The 27785-nt window shown below is 43.8% G+C and overlaps 1 protein-coding gene and 2 long non-coding RNA genes across 3 annotated transcripts; 1 reads left to right on the forward strand and 2 right to left on the reverse strand.

Moving 5' to 3' along the window:
* The first annotated feature begins 54 nt into the window (after positions 1-54).
* LOC6587796 lies at positions 55-25909 on the forward strand. The gene is made up of 18 exons (XM_026991774.1): positions 55-348; positions 6646-6811; positions 6878-6976; positions 7032-7262; positions 8801-8924; positions 8982-9361; positions 11310-11832; positions 11898-12009; positions 15705-15850; positions 15930-16130; positions 16378-16562; positions 16624-17296; positions 17372-17658; positions 18846-18926; positions 20449-21102; positions 21784-22101; positions 22450-22738; positions 25765-25909. Exons 1-18 carry the CDS (start codon positions 239-241, stop codon positions 25893-25895), a joined length of 4710 nt encoding a protein of 1569 aa, XP_026847575.1. The 5' UTR covers positions 55-238; the 3' UTR covers positions 25896-25909.
* LOC113566392 lies at positions 12024-12683 on the reverse strand. Its single transcript, XR_003409074.1, has 2 exons — positions 12637-12683; positions 12024-12585 (listed from the first exon to the last, which is right to left on the reverse strand). It is a non-coding gene; the product is annotated as an uncharacterized LOC113566392 (long non-coding RNA).
* LOC113566393 lies at positions 14498-15214 on the reverse strand. The gene is made up of 2 exons (XR_003409075.1): positions 15172-15214; positions 14498-15112 (listed from the first exon to the last, which is right to left on the reverse strand). It is a non-coding gene; the product is annotated as an uncharacterized LOC113566393 (long non-coding RNA).
* Positions 25910-27785: the final 1876 nt, after the last annotated feature.

The raw sequence follows: 27785 nt of genomic DNA on the forward strand, positions 1-27785 counted from the left end.
GCAGTCGGGCAGAAATCAGAGTACAAACCAGCCGAGCAGCGCGACCGAGATGACCCACTTTTCGGTTTTCGCACCAACAGAACAAGAGCCCAACTGCTATCCGAAAAAATTGTGCTTCTAAATGGAATTAAATTGAATTTTTTTGTGAAAAGCAGTTGTTAACTAAACTCGCGCCTAATATATGTAGCTTAGTTTCGATATTATGTACAACTCGTAGCCGTAGCCTAGTGTAAACTCTATGCATTTATGTGAATTCGCCAGAGGAAACGTGGAAGAGGAAACTTGGCATAGGCGACCTGAAAAAGCACCAGCAGTGAGCAAGAAGAAGCACCAGAAGCAGCAAAAAAGGTTCGCATCCCGTACAAAGTCCCGTTTCGTTTCGTTTCGTTTTCCCCCATCCATATCCAGTCCAGTGATAAATCCGATACAAAAAGTGTAACATTTTTCCCCATACGAGAGGGGAGCCACCGTACTGGGCGACTACTGGACTCCTCGAACGGTGGGTACGGAAAGAAACAAAAAAAAAAATTAATGAAAAAAAGTCATGAAGCGTGCTCACGGAAAATTTTGCTCTACACCAAATGTTTTTCCCCAACAGCGAGCGCTAGCAGCAGCCGCCTGCTGCTGCGTGAAAATTTTCATTGGGCCCCTTAAAAACGCAAAAAAAAGGAAGTTCGCGAGTGACAAAAGAGTTTTTCCTAAATGAAAATGAAGAGTAAAGTGACAAAAGTGCAATACAAAACTCGCAGGACCTCTCGCAGAAGGGGAAGTGTGGAAAAGGGGTCGCAGTGAAAAGTAAAAGTGTAAGAGGAGCTTATCGATGAGGGGAAAAAGCAACCCGTCAAACATACATACATACAGGCGAACACATGCATGCACATGTGTATGTACACGTACGAGCAGGCAGATATGCAAATGAGAGTAATCGAAACGTTGAATGAAAATGAAATTCGCACAAAAAACTGCTAAGCGTACTGTAAAGTGCATAAACGAAGGCACTCTAATTGGTTAATAAATCAAATCAACTGCATTTGGGCGCGAATACTAACACAATCACACCCATTATACTACACTCGCACATAAAGCACTTCAGAGCGAGAGGTAAGTAGGTAAAGCAGTATGTAAATGGCCCCTGAAACTGAAACTGGAGCACAGGGAGGAGAAGCAGGGGCTCTGCAGTGCCCAGGAGATGTAGGAAGACCAGGAGATGTAGGCAGGGTAGTACGAAATGCAGAGGCAGAGGCAGAGGCAGAAGAAGAGCGGTGTGCTTACCGTTTGGCGTTCGTGTGTTAGCGCGTGTGTAGGTGTAAACATTCTACATACATATTCATACTACTATAACAGTGGCTGCCATCTCTCTCCCACGCCTCTCTCCGACTCCCTCGCACTGCTCAATGACATTTACTTTTGATTGAATTCCGTTGACGTTTAATTTTGCCCACGTTTTTGTTGTTTCCCACGCATTTTGTTTGTATTTATGACGGGCCTAACCTTATGCTCTGCTCCTTCTGCAATGATCGGAAGTCACGCGCCAAACGACAGGAATAACAAAATCAATCAATAGGACCTTAGTTATGGGGTCTTGTTAAATGATGCGAGTCCTCTGGAGTCCTTAACCAAGTGGACTCGAACTATCCCATATACATTTGTTGTTATAAGATCCTATGATGATACCCGTATGATTTTGCAGATCAGCAGACCCGCTCTGGATTTGGCCTTCGCTTCTGCTGGCATCTTAAAGAAAACCTATTTAATTTCGTATACGTATTTTCTTCGCCAAGGATTAATCGTTGGCTTTGGCCAATTTTGACATATGGCCATCATTCAATAATTCAGGCGCTGTTCGGCTTCGGCGACCCTGGTTGAGTGGCCGCATGAGATTTCCGCCGGCTCTAGCCCCCACTTTCCCCCATAACTGCGCCATGGTTTTTACGACTATGGCTGTGAGTGGGTATATAGTTTGTTATAAATAGGCTGGATAGTTTTTTTTTCCGCGTTCGTGCTCTTGTTCCGTTTCGGCATGGGGCCCGCTTTTCCTTGGCGGCTCTGCGATTGAGGTCAAATCATGAGAAGGATAATGAACTTTTCTCACATCTCAAAACGTAATTGCTTGACTTTAAAAAGTTTCCGTTGTTTTTGTCTTATTTTGAAAAGTTTCACTCTGAGGACTTTCTTTGAAGGTTCTGTTCTCCATTCCATGGTTGTACGTATATTTATGCATGTAATAGTTCTGGTAATAGTTTCTGTAATTGCTGGTATTAGAGGTACTTACTCGTTAATGCGATTCGACAATGCGAAGAATTTAATTTAATTGAGCACGCTTCAAGCAGCGGGAAAAACTTTGAAAAAACTCTACACAAACGTAATTTTGGGAAATGTTCAATAAGTACAAATTATCTGCCAAATGTTTGCGTTGCTGGGAAATTCGTGGAGCAATTTGTCAAGGCAAAGGCTACCGATGCGATGCCAGCTGCAAGTTAATTGCATTTCTTGCGAAACTTGTCTGTCAACACCAACACATAACCCGAAGGTAGAGCAAGTGCCACTTTTCAGTAAATGAATTTTGGGGTGGCAGAACAAAAACCGAAAAACAAAGAAGCCAGAACGACCTAGAGTCGGCTATAGGGATACCCAGCTGCCGAGCTATCGGTAAGAAATGGTCAAATCATGTTCCGAATCCGAGGATTAAAATATTCAATAAAATATTCTTACTCAATTTCCCCCACTACAGATCGACATCTGTATGTCGCAAGTTTGAAACAAACATAATCTTCATGAGTGCATCTCTAATGCTCTCCGATATCCAGGTTTTACGTACCATCCGATAAGGAATATGCTAGGCTAAATGAATTATTTATGGTTTAAGGAACTCTCTAGTTTTTCAGCTTGTTGCATAAATCTGCACAGGTACCAATATACCCTTGATGTGCACTATCAGTGCCGTGCAGAAAAACCAAGGAAACTTTTTAAATTAGTTTGCAGTAGTTTGTGGCCAACGAAAGTTGGCAGGACCTGTTCCACTCGCTCGCTCCCTCTCCCTCTGCCTCTGCGTTTGCCTCTTCCTCTGCCATTCCATAAAAAACTTATCAAATATTGTTTTAATTACGAGTATTTACACCATTTCTTGCTGCTGCTCTGACAAATGCATATAGAAATGAGCATTCGCCGGAAATGAAGATATTGAGGTATCCTCCGACTGCAGCAGAATGAATGGGAATTTTCCATTTCATTTACTCCGCTGGCCTGGCCACACAACGGCGGCCAAAATGTGGGTTAATAGAGTGTAAGGCTGCGCTGGGGCATGCCGCAACCTAGTTTCGGTTTCGGGGAAGGGAGCGTGGAAGCGTGGGCCCCGGAGAGGCTAATCTGCACTTTAAGAACTCATTAAAATTTCAAGCTTGTGGCCGACATTGATGGCTCAACTATGCGGAAACGGAGCTCTCGGGCTGGGGCTCTCTCTATCCATCTGTCTCGTGGCCAGCGGGGTCTTCGGCTGTTGGCTAAATGTTTAATTGTTTGTTAGCCAGTAGGCTTCAATTCCAAGATGGAGGCTGCTGACAAACAAGTCGGATATTACGTAGGCTACCCTACACTGAGAGAAATACTACATAATTTAACTTTGTTCATTAAAATTTGGTAACTTTTTAACCATATCTGAATGAAATGAAATGTCTGAAGCTATAATATTTGACATATTAGAATCGATTATTACATATATTTCTTCCAGTGTAGCTGGTAGCTTTATAAGTGTATGGGTTATATGTGAGCGAGTGTTGGTGTGTGTGCTTGTACTCTAGGGAGATAAATGGTGCCAAGCACTGCTGCTTCACTGCTACAGACCCTACCATACCATCGCCCTCCTCCTGCGGCAAGTGTGAGTCGCTTAAAATAGTCACCGACAGGCACGGCACAAAGCAGATACTCTGACGATATGGGATGGGGGGTGGGTATGGAGCTGGGGCCTGGTTGCTCTTCCTGTTTTTCTTTGGGTTTAAAGGCAAACAAGGAAATGACAGCGGCCCGATAGCAATCTGAGGCTGCTGCTACTGCTGGACAAAGTAAAGACCAATAAAAATAAAGAACAAACTGAAAAAAAGCATACACCCACATTTTCACAAAGGCCTTTGTGAACACGAGGCAACAGCCATTGTGAAATTCATGCCATGATGTCTTCCATCATAATTAAAGCAGAAGAGAAGACTTTGTACCCTTGAAGAATGATCTTCCTGCGAGAGATAGTCATCCGGCTTAGTCACCCGGTTTCTTCTTCAGAAGAAAACCAAGATTTCCAAAAGGAACAGGGATATGGCTATGGTTCTTCAATCATCTGTTGAAAGTAATAACACCCTCTTCAAGGATATAGCATACAAGTCTGGTGGCCCAAACTTCTAACAGCAGCAGTTTACATTGTGTTATTTACATGCTGTAAATGTGGCGCTGTTAAGCGTTAACAGCCTCGCGCACATGCGCAGGTGCGGGCTCTCCGAAGGGACATTTACTCACGCACTCTCTCTCCATCGAGCCATATAACCGACTCTCTCACACAACTCCAGACGGTTGTCTCTGTCGCCCATTCGAGCGGCGCGAGCTTAACAGCAGCGGCCGCAGTAACAGTGCCAGTAACAGCAACAAAAAGGAAAGCCATCCCCCTGCATAACAGCAACTAGTGGCCGGCTGTGCGAATGTGGAACCTGGTTGCGCCTCGCTGAGGGCATTTCCATCCGAGTCGGGCTGCGCTGAGGTCGAAGTGAAGTGGGTATTTATTTGGTGCATGTGTAATATGCAGAGGGAAATGTCAGCAGGGATTGCGGAGGAGGAAACAGCAGCGGCAGGAGCAGGAGCAGGCAATTAGTAAGTGACAGTGATTGCTGGCTGATTTGCCAGTTAATGAGTTGATGACAGTGATTGTGATTACCAATGGGGGCAGCGCAACAAGAAATAATACGAGTATTACATGTGGGTGCCACAAAGGCGCCAGGCAGCCAGCCAACCAGCCAACCAGCCAGAAGGACGGCGTGCCGCTGCAGTGGACAGGTGGTTTTGGTTGGTTTCCTTTGATGTTCGCACCGGAAGGGGCCTAAGTATTGCGAAATGGCAAAAGGCTTCCGTTTTCCATCGGCTGAATGCTGTCATGCTCGCCCACCGAGCAACAGGGCGGGGCAGCAGCACCACACGCTGGAGATAAAGGCATCAGGCATCAGCCAGCAGAGGATAAACGTTGTCATAGCTTTTAAATGTCACACCGCCCATACAGCCATCGCTACCCATAAACACGGCAATTGACAGCCCACTCCGCGCCCAACCAAACTGTATCTGTGTATCTGTGTAGGAGTGCGTGTGGGTGTGTGCGTGTGCACAGGATTGGATGTGGATGCACCTGAGCTACGCCCTTGCTACGATATATTAATAAATCTTAAATCCGTGCAGCATGTAACAGCTCTTTCTACACCCACACCTACACCTACACCTACACCTACACTTAACCGTACGGCAACGCGTGCGGCGGCCATATCCTAAATAATTGGATTAAGGTTTCCATTACGGAAAACTTTACTGCACTTTTCGTTCACTAAAAGCCCACGTGCCAAAGCCGCAGAGGAGACCTTTCATCTGACCAATTAAATTAATACTTTAGCTTCGTTACTTTTTTCGCATCCTGACTGCAATATCCTTACCTTAATGACTCCAAATTCCATTGCCAGGCGAAAGTGCACTCTTCTTTATATGGCGAACCATTAATTTTTCTGCGTTAAACAAACATTTCTCATCTACACTTTCACATCCTTCCTATTCTTATAGTCTTGCCGCCGTCTAGACCATCTGGCGCCTTGGTCTTTCCTCGTTTACACTGAAGAAAAAGGATATTCCGTGGGGGAAAATTATCTCACTTGACTATTTTATGCCCCAAACTATTATTAATTATTGAAATCATTAAGAAATTGGTATAGACGATATGCTATTCGACCTGTGGATATTCAGATATTGTGATTTTTTTCTTAGTGTACATATATCTAGAATGGTGTATGAGTAATGTTTTGCTTGACTCATCCTGGGACTGGCTGAGAGTGTTAGATATGGGGTTTTGATAAAGAGAGGAAGAGAGTCCCCTTAAAGACAAAATTTTCTACATTTGATGAAGCATTACAATGGAAATTTCTCTCCCAAATGAATCCTATGGTCCAGCGTCTCTGAGAGATTTCACAGCTGCCTGTGACGGGGCGGTTGGCTGGATATCCAAATGAGCAATCTCTCAACAAGTCTGTGGAGTGCGATGAGTGGCTGTACTGGCAACGCCTCCTCCGAGCCTGTGCGTGGCTATAGTACACAACAATAAATCCCGGTCAGCTAGGCAATTAACCTTAAGGTCAAAGTTCACACCCTCAGCAATGACCCACAGACACGTGCGTGGTGGCGCCTATTGAAAGCCGCCGAAGCACCAGCAGCTGACCTATTTCCACAAGACCACGACGTGCACATAAATAAGTAAAATATCCAATGCAAGGGATATCAAAGACAACAACAAAATACTACTATTTATAAGAGCTAAATGGAGTCAAGTCGCAGTCGAGACCCCCGCCGACTGGCTTTTATTTATCGATGATTGAGAGAGAGTCTAATCCTCCATTGTTTTCCTTTGCATTTCAGTCGTCATAGGGGCAGCCACAGCATGCCGTACGAGTCGATGCACCACCATCAGTCGGCGGCCGCTGCCGTGGCCGCTGGCACCGCTCCCAACGGAATGCTGGACTCCCTCAGCCTCCAGCTGCGGGACTCGGAAATGCGACGCACAGAGATTGAACGGGCGCATCAGGTAGGGGCATCCCATCATCTACAACCTAAAAAGCCCCCTGTACTAGTCCATTTGTGTATTCACCAGGAAACCCTGGCACAAATTCGCAATCTAAGCGGAAGCGCTCGTCCCGATGCCGAGGCGGTTGAGAACCTACAGTCGAGAGCCCGTGAACTGGAAAAGAAGGTATGTTTCAGACTGCTCTATGGACCACTATGTGAATGATTAACTGTTTCTTTAGGTTTCGCTGGAGAACGTGCACTGCGAGGAGCTGCAAATCGAACTGACGGCTGCCTTGAAGGCCAAGGCAGCGCGTTCGGGCCAATCCTCCCACATGGGCAGTGGCGCTACGGGGTCCGGCGGTGGACCCATTCCAACATCGGCTAGCAGTTCCACCGTCACATGGGCACCGACAATCAGCCACCAGGACCAAGGCTCGGAGATTGATATCATAATGGCAAAGATTGAGCAGGTAAAGGGCAGTCAGAAACAGCCAGGAAATTGATTTGGCTAAGGGTTCCCTCCCATTACTGATACTGTAAGGGAAACCAACCTTAGATATTCATTTTATTCAACGCAGAGGACAATTGTTAAAGATATGTGGGTGTGGGTGTGGGTGTGGCAGCGAAGAGAGAAACATCTGGTAGGGTTTTGGTGTATGATCAGCGGAGATGGTTTACTCATACTCGCTGCTTGAAAACGACTCATCGGAATCGATATCCTTGCTCAGAGCCTCTTCTATGAAGCGATTGACTTCGACCTGGCTGACCACCGAGCAGCCTGATAGAGAATCGCTGTCGTCGACGCCCTGGGACAGAGCCGACATGAAGCTAATCATACTAGACGCATCCGAAGTCCAGTCGTTCAGATCAGACTGCGTGGCGATCTCGTTAGTCTCGTGGGGTCCCGGTCCCTTGGGGAATCCGCCGTCATTGTTGATCTGCAGCTGGCAGCGCATCATCTCGTTCTCTCCAAAGAGGCGGCGAATAAGCTCCTGGTTTTGCTCGGTCTCCAGATCCTTCATATGGCCGAGGACTTTGATCATATCAAACATGCGATCGATGCGCTCGTCCTGCCCGTTGACAATCTCCTCGAGACTCGCCATGTATTTCTCACGAAGGTTGTAGCTCTCCAAGAGCATGTCGCCCTGACAGTGCTCCTTGTACTTGGCCACGATCGTCTGAACGCCGGCAATGTACTCCTCCACTGTGGCCTTCAGTTCCAGGTTCTCGCGCAGCTCTAGCGCCTCCTCGTCCTTATCCGCCAGATGCTTGATGAGCTGCTCGTGGCGGTAGTTGCAAGAGCTTAAAATTTCCGAGTCGACTACGTGGGCATCCAGCAATAGCCCATCGATCTGGATGATCAGTTGGCCGAAGCTATCGGACAGCTCGCTGACCGCCTTCATGAGATCACTCATAGGTGCTGAATCCTCGGTGTCGCTCATTGCGACGTAGAGCTCCAGTTGATTTATTGCTAACGTTAAATTTCGAATTCTTTTCTCTGTTACTTCTTTGTTTTCCTAGTTCCTAGTTTTGTATACTGTTCCGCCAGTCATCCAAGGGTAACAATGTAAGGTCCTACTTTGATCCGAAAATATTGGAAAGGAAAGTAGGAAAGGCCTACTTAGACTTGAAAATGCATGAGCGAAAGCGCTCTGCAGTAGGGTCAGGGCAGGCACGTACCAATAGTGCCATCTCTAGCATCTCAGTTTCGCTAAGGGTCTAGCTCATGATGAATCTAGTTATAAGGTGACGTCTTCCGCTGTGGTGAGGACCATCCACGCTCTCTTGACTCTCACAACCGCTAGAAAACATAGAAAACGTTTTACGTTCTGCACGCTAACATGCAAACTGACAACCGGATGGTCCTCGAAAGGGAGAAGATTTGCTGACGACATCACCTTATGACTTATGCACTGCCTGAGAGTAGCGAAATGAGTTCTAGCGATCAATGAGTTGGGTTTCTTTTATTTACAACCAATTATTATCTTGTTTGCTTTGCGGTATTCAGGATAATCGTGTGCTGGCCGAGCTGGAACAGCCTCGCACCTCGGCCAGCGCCAGCATGTCAGCATTGCCGCCCAGTTCCATGTTGAGCACGGTAAATAGCGAATTTAGAACCATATCAAAGAGTGGTAAGTGCCGTCCCTTAAAACGCTTTTCTATGAGTTAAACATACATTTCTTTTGCAGAACTCGAAGAAGAACTGAATCGTTATAAAAGGGCCGTATTAGGCGGCACCTCGAGCGGCTGCGTCTCGGCTTTATCCTCCGGCTATTCGAGTCTGCCGCACTCCCTGGCCTCCACGCTGCCCAATGGTGCCAGCACCAGTTTGAGCGGCGCCAGCGTTGGCTCGCAGAGCGTGGCCGCCGCCGTTGGAGCTGGAGCTGGGAGTAGTGGCCTCCAATCCATATCGGCCCTGGTGCCCAACTCAATCAGCGGCATATCCTCGAGTCTAAGCAGCCATGCCATACAATCACTGAACGCGGCCGCCTACGGCGGCATTGGCCAGACCTCCGTGGAGAAGCTGCTGAGCGGTACTAGTGGCATCACTGGCATCCCACCATTGCCGGTAAATATTCACACGATGAAGGCTATGCCAACGGCATTAAGTCAGGTAAACCAACTATTTTCAATCGCAATGCATCTAACTACAACAACAACCAGTACAACAGCTGCAATTTCCAATAGTATTTGTAAACGTTCTCGTAATCCCGAACCGATCAAATATGCTTTGAAGCTTTTTGGCATCGCCACGGCATTGGTTCAGTTTTGGCTTGCAAAATATCTAGAGCATCACCGAATCATAAGATAATACTATTTAATTCTTTGTACCCATAGCGATCATAACATAACTGCTTTCATTCGTTCGTTCGTTCGTTTTTTGATCGTTGATCCGTTGATCCGATGATCGTTCATCGTCGATGAGGCTTGGCTCGGCTCCTGCAGCTTCCGACCGACAAATGACGTCTGTGTCTCAATGTAAATCTCACAAATTGAGTTTGGTTGTAGTTGCATTAGTGATGAAAATATACATACATCCACACACTCCACCCACTACGACATAAACAGCCACAAAAACAACACACACACATAGATCCTAAGACATCCACTAGATTTTTTATCAATTCATACATACATATGTCCAATTCCATGTTAAAATTGATTGCTTACTCCATTTAGTCATTAGCACTTGTTGACCTTTGTACCTAACGCTTTTGCTGGCATGCTAGAAAATGCATATCATCCACACACTCATTTAAAGATTATTTCAAACTATACTAAACATATGTGAAGTATGTCAGGAAAGTGTTATCAAGATATGTAATATCAAATGTAAATTGTAAAATTTCTTTGGGTGGTGTTTGAAAGGGGCTCCAGGCTCTCTTCAAAGCCACCCGGCGACTCTCTCGTATGAGTTATGAGATAGCTAACGACTAAGGTGTTACCATGTGCCACCTGTCAGCTCATAATATATCGTATGAATGGATTCATTAAGCAGACTTGCTTTAGTTGGTTCTCTATAGGTTAAAGCACTTCCCTAACATACTGCTGTACATACACCTGCATTACATAACATTTCCGACTCCTCTTAGTTCCCATAAATCGACACATATTGTACATACATATATAGTAAACGATACACATGCATATCTGTACAAAACATAAAAAACCTAACTAAGAATTTCATTTGAAAGCTTCCCGTTCGCTGTTGATAAACGTTTTTTGATGATGTTAATGATGATGATGATGATGATGATGACGATGATTGGATGCTTACCATTCCATACCCGTACATACAATATATATTGCTTGGAAACGGCTTCAGTTAATAGCAGAAACTAATCGTACTCGTACTCGTACTCGTACTAACCCATTTCATGACCCACATCAGATCAGATCAGTGTATTATCCATACCCAACCAATCCATCGTATTTATGATACGTTTGTCTCTCTCCAGCCGAATAAACGTGTACTCTCTGTGATCTCTCTTTTCCCATTTTATGTGCTTTCTTTCTCTCTCTCTCTCTCTCTCCCTCTCTCTCTTGTTTCTTGTCTTCCCTCTGCTCTCTTCCTCACTCTCTCCTCTCGACGTGGTCTTCCACTCGTGTGTGATATATTCCATGTGCTTTGACTCTGATAAATCTGCGGTTCGATCGCTCACCGCTCACCGTCAAACGCCAATCAATTCGTTCTGCAATCAATCTATATGTATGTCTGCAACTGTATCTATGTATATCTCTCTATGTGTGTGCGTGTACATACAACCAAACCCGTTTCGTGTCTGTATATCCTTACAATTAACGCCCCAACCTGTAAAATAACCCAAAAACAACAACCAATACAAACCCAAAAAACTCACAAAAACCAAAAATCGCCTTGTAAATTCGAAACACCCGAAACAAAATCCAAAATTGCAAAACACACCTGCAATCGACACTGAATTGATATTGAAACTGAATCTGAATCTGAAATCTGAATCGAGTAGCGCGGAACAATACAACTGTATAATTTACAGAGCACAACCATGCCCCTCCTGTCACTCAACTCGCATAACCTGCCGCCCGCTGGCTCGAGCAGCTACTCCGGTCTGGGGCTGGGTGGCAGCGGTGGCGCCGCCGGCTCCTCGCTGACGCATCCCACCCTGGGCAACATCAGCATGCTCGATACCAGCGCCCTGCTGGGCGCGGCCGGACTTGGTCTGGGCGCCGGGCCAAGCGGCAGTGGCATCACGGGGGCCACATCGCTGTATGGCCTGAGTGCCGGAGCCGCCGGAGGATTGGGCAGCTCGTATGGTCCCCCGTTTCTAGATGTCGCCTCGAGCGCCTCGTATCCGTTCACGTCGGCTGCCCTGCGTCAGGCCTCCAAGATGAAGATGCTGGATGAGATCGAGATACCACTGACCCGTTACGGCAACCGGAGCTCACCCTGCTCGCCAATACCGCCCAGCAATTGGGGTCTGGACGAATTCGCAGATGGCCTGAGCCTCTGCATGATGCACAATCGGGGCGGCCTGGCGCTGGGTGCCCTGGATCTCGACAGTAAGTACAGTCGTCACATAACCCTATAGGAAGGACCATATCTATAAACATTATTCTATGAACAGCTCGAAATCATGGCTTGAATGGAGCCAGCGAACCGCAAGTGGATATGCTGGATATTCCTGGAAAGGGCCGCTGCTGCGTGTTCATAGCCCGTTTTCCGTACGACCCACCCGAGTAAGTCCATCAAATTTGCATAGTTATTTGTATATACTTTATATAACCTTTCATGTAGTATGTGTATACTTTATAGAACCTTTCACTGGCTAGGAGAGCCCTTGTTTAAGGTGCCGAATTGTTGGGAAAGATACAGGCATCGACAATTTCGAAAACAGTTGAGACTTCGAAAAATTTCTTGAACGATCCCTTTATGCATTGCACCGCATTTTCGTGTTCACCACCTCTAATTGCTTCCTGGAATCTTGTCATGACTGCAACTAGATCCAGGACCTGTGTTGCAACTCCTTTGACACAAGAGAAACCACCAATAACTGCATTTAAGACCAAGCCCGCACAGGCGAAAACAATCTGACCGGCTATGGTCACAAGCTTTTCCAAGGCGGACAGAATTTTATACTCCAAATCTGCGAGTCCTATGCTACAATCCACCACTTCTCGAGTTAATGCTGGCGCTTTCTTGACGAGTTTGTCCAGCCACGATATAAAGCACATCAGATTCCTTGGGTCCAATAATCTTAGGGCGATTGCAAAGGTTGACATATTCGCGGAACTTATTATTTCATCCTCTGCCAACTGTAAGGTATCGGCGATTAGCCAAGATCTTTCTAGTTAAAGGCTTTTTACCGATAAAAGAGGGAACAAGCACAGCGCAACGGCCAGCACAAGATGGGTCTTCATGGTGAAATGGCATTTAAGCCATAAATGAAAGAGTCTACTAGCCGCAGAAAGACATACATACCGAAATTGATTTGCTTCGGAACATCTGCACATTAATCTACCATAGTGAAACGATTTCTTACACTTATGTCTGTATATTTACTTTATGCATTCTTTTAATGAGAGCTTCTCATCAGGTAGCCTCGAATGCATTGTTTAGTCAAATAAAGAAATAATTTTTTTGTAGAATGGCCGATCAGTAGGAGGCTGGGTAGTTGTAACAGGTTTAGTAGTTGTTGTTGTTACCGGAAGGGAACAGCTATCGATGACTTCGTAAACACTTGAAGCTTCGAAATATTTCGTAAAAGCCGTGTTCGCGCACCCGGATTGAGTGTTTGGTTCACTGTTAACATCGTTGTTGAACTTTTTCAATGATCCAATCAAAGAGTATGCCTTTTGGACAAATGCTTTCACACAAGATGTTCCACCGACGATTGCATCCACGATTACACCCTTACAGGATTCAAAAATAGGCTTGATTCCTGCGACAAGGTCTTTGAAGGCGGGCGCTGCGTCCATCGCTTTTCCACCATATTTTTTGCCACATTTTATCAACTCAGAAGTTATACTTCCTGAATTCTTGACAAGTCTGGACATCCAATATAGGTAACACTTCATTTTGGTAACATCCGTCAATTTTTTTAAAATTTCAAAGCTTGACATGTTTGCGGAGCTTATTTTTTCGCCATTATCTGCCAACTGCAAGGGATCGGGGATTAGCTATGATCTTTCTAGTTAAGGGCTTTTTACCGATAAAAGAGGGAACCAGCACAGAGCAACGGCCAGCACAAGATGGCTCTTCATGGTGAACTGACATTTAAGCCCCAAATGAAAGAGTCTACTACCCGCAGGGCGACAGACATACCCAAATTGATTTGCTTCGGAACCTCTGCACATAAATCTACCATATAGATACGATTTCTTGCACTTATGTATGTATATTTACTTTATGCATTCTTTTAATGACAGCTTCTCATCAGGTAGCCTCGAATGCATTGTTTAGTCAAATAAAGAAATTATTTTTTTGTAGAATGGCCGATCAGTAGGAGGCTGGGTAGTTGTAACAGGTTTAGTAGTTGTTGTTGTAACCGGAAGGGAACAGCTATCGATGACTTCGTAAACACTTGAAGCTTCGAAATATTTCTTAAAAGCAGTGTTCACGCAGTCGGATTCATTGTTTGGTTCACTGCTCATCTCCTTGTTGAACTTAGTCAATGATCCCACCAAAGAGAATGCCTGTTCTGCAAATGCTTTCACACAAGTTGTTCCACCGACGATTGCATCAACGATTACACCCTTACAGGAATCAAAAATAGGCTTCATTCCTGCGACAAGGTCTTTGAAGGCGGTCACTACGCGAATTGCTTTTCCGCCATATTGTTTGCCACATTTAAACAACTCAAGAACTATACGTCCTGAATTCTTGACAAGTCTGGACATCCAATATAGGTAACACTTCATTTTGGTAACATCCGTCAATTTTTTTAAAATTTCAAAGCTTGACATGTTTGCGGAGCTTATTTTTTCGTCATTATCTGCCAACTGCAAGGGATCGGGGGTTAGCTAAGATCATTCTAGTTAAGGACTCTTTACCGATAAAAGAGGGAACCAGCACAGCGCAACGGCCAGCACAAGATGGCTCTTCATGGTGAACTGACATTTAAGCCCCAAATGAAAGAGTTTACTAGCCGCAGAAAGACATACATACCGAAATTGATTTGCTTCGGAACATCTGCACATTAATCTACCATAGTGAAACGATTTCTTACACTTATGTATGTATATTTACTTTATGCATTCTTTTAATGACAGCTTCTCATCAGGTAGCCTCGAATGTATTGTTTAGTCAAATAAAAGGTATTAGTTTTTTGTAGAATGGCCGATCAGTAGGTTTGGAAGTCACTTCAGCTTTAGTATTTGTTGTATTACCCGGATATATACAGCTATCGATGACTTCGTAAACACTGGAAGCTTCAAAATATTCTTCAAGCGCCATCTTGGCGCACGCGGTTTTACTTTGTGGTTCACTGTTAACCTCGTCGTGGAACTTTTTCAATGCTCTAAACAAAGAGAAAGCATTTAGTGTAAATGCTTTCAAACAAGCTGCTCCACCGACGACTTTATCCACGATTATACCCGTACAGGCCTCAAAAATGGGCCTGATTACTGCGACAAGCTCTTTGAAGGCGGTCACTACGCGCATTGCTTTGTCGCCAAATTGTTTGACACATTTTGCCAACTCAGAAACTATATTTCCTGAATTCTTGACAAGTCTGGACATCCAATATAGGTAGCACTTAATTTTGGTAACGTCCGTCAAGTTTTTAATAAATGTATAGCTCGACATGTTTGCCGAGCTTATTTGTTTGCCATTATCTGCCATCTGTAAGGGATCGGGGATTAGCTAAGATCTGTAAACAGACTTTAAAGGCATCTTTTTACCGATTTGGTGGCGCAAAAGCAAAGCACAGCGACTAGACCAAGATAGAACTTCATGGTGAACTGGTATTAAAGCCATAAATGAAACCATTTTGGAACAGTACCCGAACTGATTTCTATTGCAAAAACCTGCAAATTGATTCGATTTATTCCAGTTCAAAAATCCTCATCAGTTAGGTCTTATTTATTAATTATAATTTCATTAAATGAAACATCTTGTATAATGGATGTATAGGATGTTTGGGAATTTCATTAATTGGAACAGTTTCAGTAGTGCTATTCTTTCGACCATTTGGTCATACTTAATGGTTCATCTGAGGAATTTTTTCAGCTCTATAATCAAAGATTATTAACGTATAATCGTACATGCCTGAACAATGAGCCGTTCTGGACTCCTGTCGCTTTTGCGCCAAAATCTTTGGTACAACCGACCAAATCAAGAGTCAATGTTACTGAATTCTGGACAAGCCCATAAACCATAAATGAAACCGTTTATGAACCATAACCATATTGATTCGTTATACTCAATTTTGCAGGGAGGCTGAGGGCGAGCTGTCTCTCTGCACCGGCGACTATCTTCTGGTGTGGACCAGCGGCGAGCCCCAGGGTGGCTATCTGGATGCGGAGCTACTGGATGGACGACGCGGCCTAGTGCCCGCTTCATTTGTACAGCGCCTAGTGGGTAGGGGTCCTCGATTGACACTCACTTTCTCTGTCCTGGGCATACGGTAACCTTTCACTTTGTTTCCTTGCCCTGGCAGGCGACGATCTGCTGGAATTCCATCAGGCGGTTCTATCGACACTGCGCGATGCCGAGGACGGCTCGATGCAGTGCGACACAACGTCGCTGCCCTCCTTGCCGCCGCACAACCCATTGCTCACACACACCCACGAGGACCTGGCACGTTTGAGTGAGACGCACACCGATCTGGAGCACGACCAGGATGACATTAGCGATAATGGTAACTATTGCCCCTAAGCATCCGGCCCGAAGGGATCATATTTTTAATATTTTTGGTTTTTGTGGCGATCCGCGAATGCATCGCTCTTTGCATGGCATGAATGTGAGCATTACTCTTGATTCCTGAGACCAGTAGCGACAAAACCCAGTCCCCAGTCCCCAGTCCCAGGCTAGCAGTCATCTACAGATTGAGGAGCTTCTGACATTCATCTAATGGTTATATTCTCTCTTCCGTGACACAGTTCCAGCACCCAAACACTTGACGCTGGAACGGCAGCTGAATAAGAGCGTGCTCATTGGCTGGTCACCACCGGAGCCAGTGGGCTACAATCTCATCGAGAGCTATCATGTCTATGTGGATCGTGTGCTCAAGGTCTCTGTGAAGGCTAATGAACGCACACGCGCACTAATCGAGGGCGTTGACTCCACACGGGTAAGGCTTAAGACCTTCAAAGGATATCCTTCAGGATGAAGCTCACTGATTCCTTCCACAGCCGCATCGCATCAGCGTGCGGAGCGTGACCCAGAATCGGCAGACGTCCCGGGACGCCGCCTGCACCATGATCATCGGGCGAGACACATCGCATCTGGGCCCCTCGGCGGTGCGCGCCTCGCACATAACGTGTTCCTCGGCGGTCATCTCGTGGCAGCCGGCCAATTCCAACCACCAACACGTGGTGTGTGTGAACAATGTGGAGGTGCGCACCGTCAAGCCGGGCATGTATAGGCACACCATCACCGGTCTGGCGCCGAGCACCCAATACCGGGTGACCGTGCGGGCCAAGCATCTGCGAGCGGTCGGGCAGCAGACGCCCCAGACGCCGGGCAGGCCCGGACAGGAGGAGGCACCCGGTGCCTATGCAGATTTCCGCACCCTCACCAAGGGCCTGCCCGATCCGCCGCAGGAGATTCAGCTTGAGGCTGGCCCACAGGATGGTACCATTCTGGTGACATGGCAGCCGGTCGCCAGGCCCACCGCGACTGGGCCTGTTACCGGCTATGCTGTGTACGCCGATGGTAAGAAGGTCACCGATATCAATTCGCCCACCGGCGACCATGCCCTCATCGACATCGGCAAGCTGGGCGTCTTCAATCCGCGGGCCGTGACCATACGCACCAAGTCACGGGACTCCCAATCGGCGGACAGTGCGCCCATCTTGATACCAAGTAAGTGTTGACGTGAAGTACCCAGAAGAAAGGACCATCCATATCCCTAATCGAATCTGATTTGATCTGTTGCAGACACTGTGCGCAATGCCGTTGCTCGCCGGGGACCAAATCAGATGGGCATGGGTCCGCAGCTGCCGCAGGGGCCACACGGCATGCAGCAGCAGATGGGGGGCATGCCCGGGCAGGTGGGACAGCAGCAGCAGCCGCTTATGATGGGCCAACAGGATCCTCACGGTCAGTACGATCCCAACCACATGCAACAGCAGCAGCAGCAGCAGCAGGGCATGCAGCAGGGCATGCAGCAGGGCATGCAGCAGGGGATGCAGCAGGGACAGCAGCCCGGTCAGCCGGGTCATCAGGTGAGTGTCCAGCCGAAGGCGGTGCCCTCGGGAGTCCGTATACACTGTAAATAATGTTCTATGAACTTCGTTTTGTTTTATCATTTCGATGCAAATTGGCTCTGAAATATTCTAAATTCTATTATATAAACTTTAAAGCCAACACACCATCGAAGAATGTACATACCATTAAGATATCTACGGAATGTAGACATATACTCCATATACTCCCTATACTATATATACGTACGAATGCTACACGATCAAATCATCCAATGAAAAACTTTGAAAATTACATTCCTAACAACTGCTTGCATAACCACAAACCCTGCACCATCAGACCGAGATTGAATAAGAATCCTTAAACATCACACACTCCCTATAAGTATATCCTAAACGATTGCATCTCTCTCTCTCAGAGGAGAGGGTCCTGTGTTGTCTTAAGTTTTACTTTACATCTTTACCTTCTCTCGCTCTGTTTTCTGCTCCTAACTTGAGATCTATTTTTGGACTGCCTTTATTTCCAACTACCACTACTACTACTTTCGGTCGATTTGTTTTGCAAATGTACCACATTATATACATACACTGAGAGAAATTCTGAGACCATCGCACAAAATTCACACAAACAAAGTACTTACTAAGGGACTCCCATAGAGTTCTCGATCCTATGTATGTGATAAGAACCAAAGCAATTAAAAGACCTTCTCCCAACCCAAAAAAAAAAAGGAGAACCTTGTATGTATGTAAAGTTATTTTTGATTACTTTTTCTTAAGTTTTATTTGAAGAGATATTTGCCCCAGAGTATGCCAACTTTTGCTAGTATTTTTTCCATATATCATTTCAATTCTTGGGTTCATTTTAGTTGGTTCCGAGTAAAGTTCACAATTATTGTAGCATGTCTTTGGATTGCAATTAAAATTGCAAAATGAAATTAAAATTAAAATTAATAATAATAATAAGCAAAACCCAAATATATTGCAATATATACGATTTTGAACTTTGTTAAGTTGATTCAGATTTCAAAATAGAGTTTTTATCTAAGTATTTGAGCGGAAATGAAATGCCGACCGATTTTATTAAGGAATATACGCAATGCAACGAACAATTTTAAACAAAACAAGTTACATATTCATTTTCATTATATGAAACCAAAAAACTGATACGATCGATATCCGATCCATACCGATCCGATCCGACATAACAGCCCGACGGAGGCTCCGGCTTGTTAGGTGGCCTGCTCGGTGGCCTCTTCTCGAAACCCACACAGAGTCAAGTGAACCAGAATGTAAGTTTTACCCACAACATCTCTCACATATTACCACACACACTCACACACACACACCACACGGACACACACTCACCCACACTATAGACATAAGTTAACCGTTAATTGTAACCGTAACACTTGCGTACAAGTACTATATAGAACTATAGAACATATGTTGAGTGTTCGATGCATACATACATATTTTGTTTGGTCAGTAATCTCTAGCCTAGATTTCTCGCTTTCAACTCCAAAACAAAAACTGGATAATTGAACCTGTATATTGAAGTCGAAAACTGAGTAATTTGCAGCATTATTGCCTATACTATAACTATAACCTGTGAAAGCCCTTGATTTTGTTTGAGTTCCTTATAGATTCCTTAAACTTTTTGATTTCCTTACTAAGTATCTTTGTATATGCCATGCCTCTAGGGAAATTATTTAGAAAATTATCTGGCTTGTAAGTACCAAAAACAGGATTGATTGAGGGTATACAGTTCTTGCATGTTTAAGCCGGAAATACTCAGTAATGGCCATATGACATTAGACGCTTTGGTAACTGACTAACTGGAAAAACAGAGATAGCCTGATGGGTGCACGCAGCATGCAGTGAGAGCGAGAGATACATATATGTGCCAGCTGTGTGTGTTGGAAAACATAATAGTGAACCCAAATAGTGACTCAGTTCTGCAAACACTTATTAGGCGTTTTGTCTCTGTTCGCAGCAAAGTTATCAAAGTCTAATGTCATAATACTATAAATAATCTAAGCCATAGTTTCCAGCCTACAGCATAGAAACATCGATCGATATTTATGGGGCAGATTGAACTTTATACATAGGTCCGATCCGATACCCCAGACGATCATTTGTACAAAATAAACGTCTTACTGTTGTGATCTTAAATTGAAAAATACTTATAAACTAGTACCCACCATATATCCTATGTAAATCCGCAGTTGCTGCTAGAAACACACAAACACACATACCACTCGCAGATACCGCTACTGTATCTGTATCCATCCACCCACCAAGATACTCCGAACTCGAATCCGTGCTTTCCTACTTCCGATATTACCATTCCTAAAAACCTACTACTTACTGCCTTACCTGTACCTGTACCTGTACCTGTACTCGTCTAGCTTCGTACTCGACTATCAGCTATAGATACTTGATAATTTTCAGTTGTTCGTATATAGATCGTTATGCGCCAAACACATACACATACACACATATATACATATACATTTACATACAGTAAAACACATTCAGCTTTCGTACTTCCTTAGTTGTCTAATAAAAAGAGAAAAAACTTTAAAGTAAAACCAGCTAAACGCAGACGCCTCCACCTTTGCTACTAAACCGAAAAACCTCTCTAAAGACAATGTGAATGAAAAACAGAGTACAGATTAAGAACCTGCAACATCCTCAAAAGAATCTAAAAACATGCTAACAAAATTTTAAATTCATTCAAATTAATTCAAATTCATGCGCGTGCAAACACGATCAACGAATGACGATCCTTGGGAATCGAATATCCTCCAGGGATACCAACCGGGGGCAGCAGGTGCTCAGCGTGGCATGGCGCCTTTGCCGGGCAGACCTCAGGGGCCACAGCAGCAGCAGCAGCAGCAGCAGCAGCAGCAGTACGGTACCCAGGGCCCCAGAGGAGGGCCACGCTTTCGAGGACCAGTTCCCGGGCAGATGAACATGCAGGGTCAGCAAATGCAAGGTCAGATGCCTGGACAGATGCCTGGACAGATGCAGGGTCAGATGCAGGGTCAGATGCCTGGACAGATGCCTGGACAGATGCCTGGACAGATGCAGGGTCAGATGCAGGGTCAGATGCCTGGACAGATGCCAGGACAGATGCCTGGACAGATGCCTGGACAGATGCCGGGACAAATGCCTGGTCAGATGCAAGGTCAGATGTCTGGTCAGATGCCCGGACAAATGCCCGGACAGATGCCAGGACAAATGCCCAATCAGATGATGGGTCCACGGGGTCCCCTCAACCAGCAGCAACAGCAACAGGGCCAGCACCAACCTGGCGGCCAGCAGCCGGGACAACAGCAGCAGCAACAGCAGAAGAAACCCCGCTACTTTGTTGCCATGTTCGACTACGATCCATCGACCATGAGTCCCAATCCCGATGGATGCGACGAAGAACTGCCGTTCCAAGAGGGTGATACGATCAAGGTAAGCCACGCTGATCCCCTTCCAACACACACAGAACCACCAAAACACTTTCCAGCTGCTGCCGCAGTTCATAGGCCCCCGCAGATCAGACGGCGATGTGATGACGATCCACCCACCACTCGTACAACGGTAACCCAGAACCAGATATGAACCAGATATCGTCATCAGATTGAAGATTGGATGCAATTGGATGCGATCTCGATATCGATATTGATATTGGCTGCGCTTGCTTGTTGCGCTAATTGAATGATCAGTGCATGTTTTTCCTTCTGCCCACCCACCACTCACCACCGACTACTCGACTCCCACCTCACTGACTCACTGACTCGCAGACCCACTCATCAGACTCGTTGAGATCTCGATCGAAATCAGTTCAACCGTATTCTGTATCCGTACCGTACCGTTATCCGTTTACCCCTACCCCCTCTGCAACTACAACTACAATCTCTATATCTATATCAACCCATACAGTAATCAAATACTACCCACTAAGTAGACGTTGTTCTCTCTCTCTCTCTCTTCAACTAGTTCCATAAATAATCGTTAAGCTAGCGTTATGCACCCAATACACTTTTACCCACAATAATCTCCATGCGATCCCATACCGAAACTCTGCCCGATCTATACTCATGTCTCCCCATCTCTGGCTCTTCCACTCCGCTCTCCTCTGTCTTGATATAGGTCTTTGGTGATAAGGATTCCGATGGCTTCTACTGGGGCGAGCTGGCCGGTCGGCGAGGCTATGTGCCGCACAACATGGTCTCCGAGATGGAGGACACAACGGCACCGATGGCTGCAGGTGGTCAGATGCCTGGTGCCATGCAGGGCGCAGTTGGCGGCCAAGCCCAGGTGATGCCAGGTCAGGTAGTGCCCCAACAGAGCATGCGCAACGTGAGCCGCGATCGTTGGGGCGACATCTATGCGAACATGCCGGTGAAGCGGATGATTGCCCTCTACGACTACGATCCTCAAGAGTTGAGTCCCAATGTGGATGCCGAGGTGAGTCGCGGGAATGGATCGCTTGAAAGTAGTACTACTCCTGTGACTGAGTATCAGCTTGGACTCTTTTGTTTTTTGCGCCTCTTGTTTGATCTGTGAATGTGTTATCTCCTACTTAGCGCAGGGCAAGCCGTGCGGGGAGTGGTCTTATGGGTGGTCTGTTGGGTAGTTTTCTGCCAGGCTTCCGCCAGGACGTGGCAAGTGAAGTGAGTGTCCCTCAGCCCCAGCCACCTCCATAGAACACCGCCACTAGTGCTAAGACTGCTATACCGATCTACACTTTCTGTTTGTCTAACCTTAAACCAAACCAGCCAATGGCTAATCCCGAACTCCTTTGCCCATATCCAGCAGGTGGAATTGTGCTTTAAGACGGGCGAGATCATATTGGTCTACGGTGAGATGGATGAAGATGGTTTCTACATGGGCGAACTGGACGGCGTACGTGGCCTGGTGCCGTCTAACTTCCTGGCCGATGCGCCCGACCAGTACAACAACCAGATGGGTCCCAGCGGCTCGGCCGGCCGTGGTGGGCTCAGTCAGCGGGGCAGGGGCCAGGGACCCGGTGCGAGAGGACCACCGCCGCCGCCGCGGGATAATATGATGCCTGGCGCGGCCGGGCGTGGTCAACCAGGTAAAAGTAAGTAGTCTTTTGTGACGAACAGAACGACAATACATACTATATATCCGCAATTTTTCACATTTTCTTTTACGTTTTGTGTTTTCTTTCATGTATTTTCGATTTAAGTTGAAAACGAATTAATCAAATCCAATCTAATGATCAAATGATACCGAAAACTTTTTCGAAAAAAAGAAACCAATCACCGGCTTACAAGAGATTTGAATTTTATTTTCCAAGTCTTTGGTTCGGTTCTTCTGTTCGTACGATTGAGTTTTCAAAATTCTGAAATCAAAAATATCACCCAAATAATACAAAAACATATACTTTTATCTCGAAATCACTTTATAAGATGAAATAACTACTATGCAGGTTCTTCCAGACTACATAAACAATAATTCCAATTCCACAAAGCAGGATAATGTACTGTGTATACCCACAACTATAGCAAATCCATTTCTGATACCCCCTCCTAATATTTTGAGTTTCATATTATTTCTTCGTTTTGTGTTTGTGTCTTTCCAAATCTTCCCAAAAAACGAAACGATATTATACCACTCAGCCGAACAAACACAGAGAATATTTTCCACTCTTTCTCTCTACTATTTCTGTCTCGACTCTCTATCGCAAAAACTTCAAAATGAAACAAAAAAAAACAGTTACAAGTTGAATACAACAAATTCTGATTTTGAACGCCGCCAAAATTTGATTTCCATTACGATTCCGAGCGAAACTTTCTTATGTGCAACTCTTTTTCTCCCATTTCTTTTTTGAATTATTGAATTGATGTACAAATTAAATGATTTCCAGCACCAATCAGTTTGATATATTTCCATTTATATATTTACTATATATATATATATATATATATCAATATTCCTTCATTGTTTTGTATGTTGTTTTGGTTTTGTTTTATTTCGATTCAAGTGATATATAATTCTAATCAAAATACAAATATACAATAGATAGTTGTTGTTCTTGTTGTTGTACACACACAATATATTATATCTATATATTTCTTAAGCATATATCACACCATCAATCCATCAACCCATCCATTCAAACTCATACTCCATCAAAGACTAAAGAATTCAACGGATCAGTAATAAGTATATCTGGACTTTTCGATATTTATTTCGAAATTTAGTCAGGATCATCAATCATTGACCCTCATGGCCATTAGTCACTTTCATTTGTCATCTCATTACGACTTTTGTATATATCTTTTCACCTAGCTTTTTCGTCTTCTTCTTCTTGTCTATACCAAAATTCTTAAGTTTATTTTCTCTTTTCTATACTGGTCTCCTGTCTCTTTGTCTTGCGTGCCTTTCTCTAGCCGTGTAAAAATTATAGTTGGTCTTTGCATGTCAATTGAATAATGTATTTTTTTTATACAGTTTAACAGATTATACTCCTTACTTTGGGTTTTTGTTTTTAACAGTAAGGCCAAGTGTTTGCATTAACAATACTAATAATTAACTGCACCTGATTGCCGAATGAACTTGAAATATGCCTAGTAGATCACCCACCAAAATGAGACATAGAAACCAAAACCAAAAGACAACCAGCCAACCAGCCAACCAGCTCCTTGAACCAGAATTAGTGAATGATCATGGGAATGATCGATCGTATCTGTAAATACTGTTGGTAAAATGCCTCTCTCTGACAGACAAGACAGATCCCGAACCCCCGACTAGCCAGCAAAGGGAAAACGAAACCTCTGTTTCTTTCGGATTGTAATCCTCTGGGACCGCCCCGAAGATCCTTGTATCCCACAAATACAAACAACATTTTTCGAGTACCGTTAAGTACTCTCGTACTCGTATCTGCTTCTCGAACTACAAAAATATTTCTTTTAGCGTTGCTTTCCTCTCGTTGATTTTTGGACTTTTTCGTTTTCTGGTTTTTTTTTCGTTAAATGTTTTCCTTCTGGTTTTCTGAATGTTGGTCTTGTTTGTTTGCGAATTAGCTTCTTCGATATATATTTACTATTCGTTCATATTTTTGTTCAAGATATAACAACAAAAACAACAACAGCATCAGAAAAAGGCTAACCAAAAGCACAAAAAAAAAAACATACAAAAAACCTTAAAAAAATTCAATTTCAAATAAATAACGACGGCGCGTATTTTGTATCTAATGTAAATCTTTTTGTAAAATACTAAATTTAAATTTAAACTTTAACTTAACTTATTTCCAAATATACAAATACAATATATAAATATACTACTAAGCCACCTAAGTGCCCGTCCAACTACTACTATTTATACTACCAATACCAATACTACCTTTACTTACCCCAAAAATAACTTGTAAAGTGCATACCAAATGCTTTAATCGAATCCCCATCCACTATTCAGAAATATCAAGCGCTATCCAGGGCTATATTTCGTTAGATCTGAAAGGTAATATTTAAAACAATTTTAATCTACATATTGTATGTCTGGACAACAAATATCCCCAATAACAATCAAATCAAATGCAAATCAATTCTCTATCCAATCCGATCCGATCTGAAACCATTTGACGCCTCTCTTCCTCTCGTTTTTGCAAAGCTCCCAATTTTCAACAGAATGAAGCCCGTATTTTATTTGAAAATGATGTGAAACATTTTAAAATGTGTTTTGTTTTGTTTTAATTTCGATTCCACCCTTTTTGTTATGAGTTTTTCAATTGGTTTGTTTTTTCTGAACTGCGGTGAATTATAGAGAACAAGACCTACCCACGCTGAGGAGACCAACCAAAAAAGCATATCCTGAATAGTCTTTTCAACCCACATTGAAACACAGATCCCAGAACAGATTCAGGCAGCTTCAGCAGTCCTTACTCGAACTCTTTATCGAACTCCAAATCGAAATTGAACGCGACTAAATTTCCATATATTTCGATATAAAGTTTTGGTTTTGTTTTTTCGATCATTTGGTTTTGATTTACGTTTGGGTTTCCACCTCTTGCGTTCGACTACTACAACTACTTCTTTCGAATAATTTTTTGTAATGGTCTGCTGTGGTAAATGTGAAGTCTTTATGTTATATTCGTTGCTATAGATGCTCGCCCTGCTTCCCCTACACTGTTAGACAACACGGGCCATCCTGCCCCCGATCACCAAACGCAGGTAAATACTCTTTCTCTTTTGTTTCCTTTTTGTTTCGAAATATTCGTTATAGCGAACGTATGAAAAAAAAAGAAAGAACAACGATATACAATATTTTCGTTTGTTTTTCGAAAATAACAAAAAAATAAAACTGCTTAAACTAAATTAACGAAAAAAAAGAGTTACGTATACGCCAAAATGTATCCGCAATTGTTCACTAAAAATACCCAAACAACAAAGCCTACCTACAAATACTATATTATTATTACTACAACAACAACAACAACAGCCACAAACTACAACTACTTACAACAGCTATACCTCTATACCTGTACCTATACCTGTACCTATACCTATACCTATACCTATACCTGATCTTCTAGCTATACCTCCTACACCTTGCTATATCTGTCACTCATTTACTTTTCGGTTGAAATTGTCGGACAAGTCCAAAGTCATTCATGAGACCCCGAACCCCATCCTCAGATACTCAGATACTACTGACACCGACAGAACAGTACCAACACTCTATCCGTCCCCTTCCAATGACATACTGCTATCGCTTTCGTGCACACACACACGCCACTCCAGTAGCGTCGTGCTGTTGTGTTCCGGTCTCTTTTCCATACTCGCCAATATTCGATTCGATTGTCCATTGTTTCGTCCTCTTTCTCTCTCTCTCTATGTCTATAACTATTGTACGCATACTACTACTACTACTACTACTACTACTACTAATCCTCATCCTAAACCTAATCTTGCTCTGTCTATATAAACCCTTTATGTGTGTGTGCCATAACGTATATCCAGTCCCAAGTCAAACGCTTACAGTACAGTACATGAACATTCCGATATAAACGCTACCAATCAACAACCGATCAATAGTACATATGTATAGCTAGCAACATGTTTATCTTGTAGTTAACATCCAAGACAAAAAAACACACACATTTTATATACATATACCAACATCCCAAAACAGAAACAACATCAGCATTCAGCATCGGCCACAGGCTCGTCCGTGTAAAGATCGTTGAGAGCATCCATATAGCCTGCAAATGACGCACTTCATGTTGATATACTTGAAAACGAACTACAACACTAAGGAACTATTATGATAATCCAGATATCATGCTTGTGTGTATAGCCTGTACATATATAAGAGTTCCATTCCCGAGGAGCTTCAACACATTTCCACAGCCACAGTCATTCACATCAATTTCCTATTCAGTTATTAGTTCTTCTTATTTATACATTTTCTTTTGTTATAAGTTTTCCTTATACCGTCTGTTTTTTCCCAATGATTGGTCAGCTTATGGACTTTCTAGCCTCAAGGCCTAGTCGGAGGCTCGTAGAATATACTTATACATAGGGATATACTGATTAAGGATTCTTAACTGATGATTTGACGACAATAATTTTTATAATTTAAAAATGGACACCCCTTCGGGAAGTCATTATTGAAAAATTGGTCTTACTTTTGTCCTTCAGAACTTTTGTATTTGTTCTACATCTACGAGCAAGCTTCTCCAATTTAGGAAACAAATAATCCGAATAAGGATTTTAATTTTTAAAACTGTCAATATATTCTGATTACAATTGTGATCTGTTATCCAGGTCCTGGAATTTTCATTCTGATAGCCATGAAGATAACATACCAGCTGCTGCCCCAATTCTATATCTTATTAATTTTATTAACACTTTTTGGGCTTATGGGAAAGCCACGTTTTAATTTCTAAGATTATTTTTTGTTAGGGGGATAAAATGAGAATTATTTTGCTTCCACATGAATACAGATATAATATAGATACACAGTTTACAAAACTAGTCCGAACCAAAAATGTAGGTAGGGTCTGGTGTACTTCTAAACGTCTTCCAGAGCAAACAAAAAACAAGTTTCCCCCAAATTGAGATAAATTCCCAAAAACGAAAATATGTACAGATATATATTCAAACAACATCCAACAAAAACAA

This window comes from Drosophila persimilis, unplaced genomic scaffold, assembly GCF_003286085.1.
Source record: "Drosophila persimilis strain 14011-0111.01,24,50 unplaced genomic scaffold, DperRS2 tig00000000-arrow-pilon, whole genome shotgun sequence".
In the NCBI taxonomy this organism is placed as follows: Eukaryota; Metazoa; Arthropoda; class Insecta; order Diptera; family Drosophilidae; genus Drosophila; species Drosophila persimilis.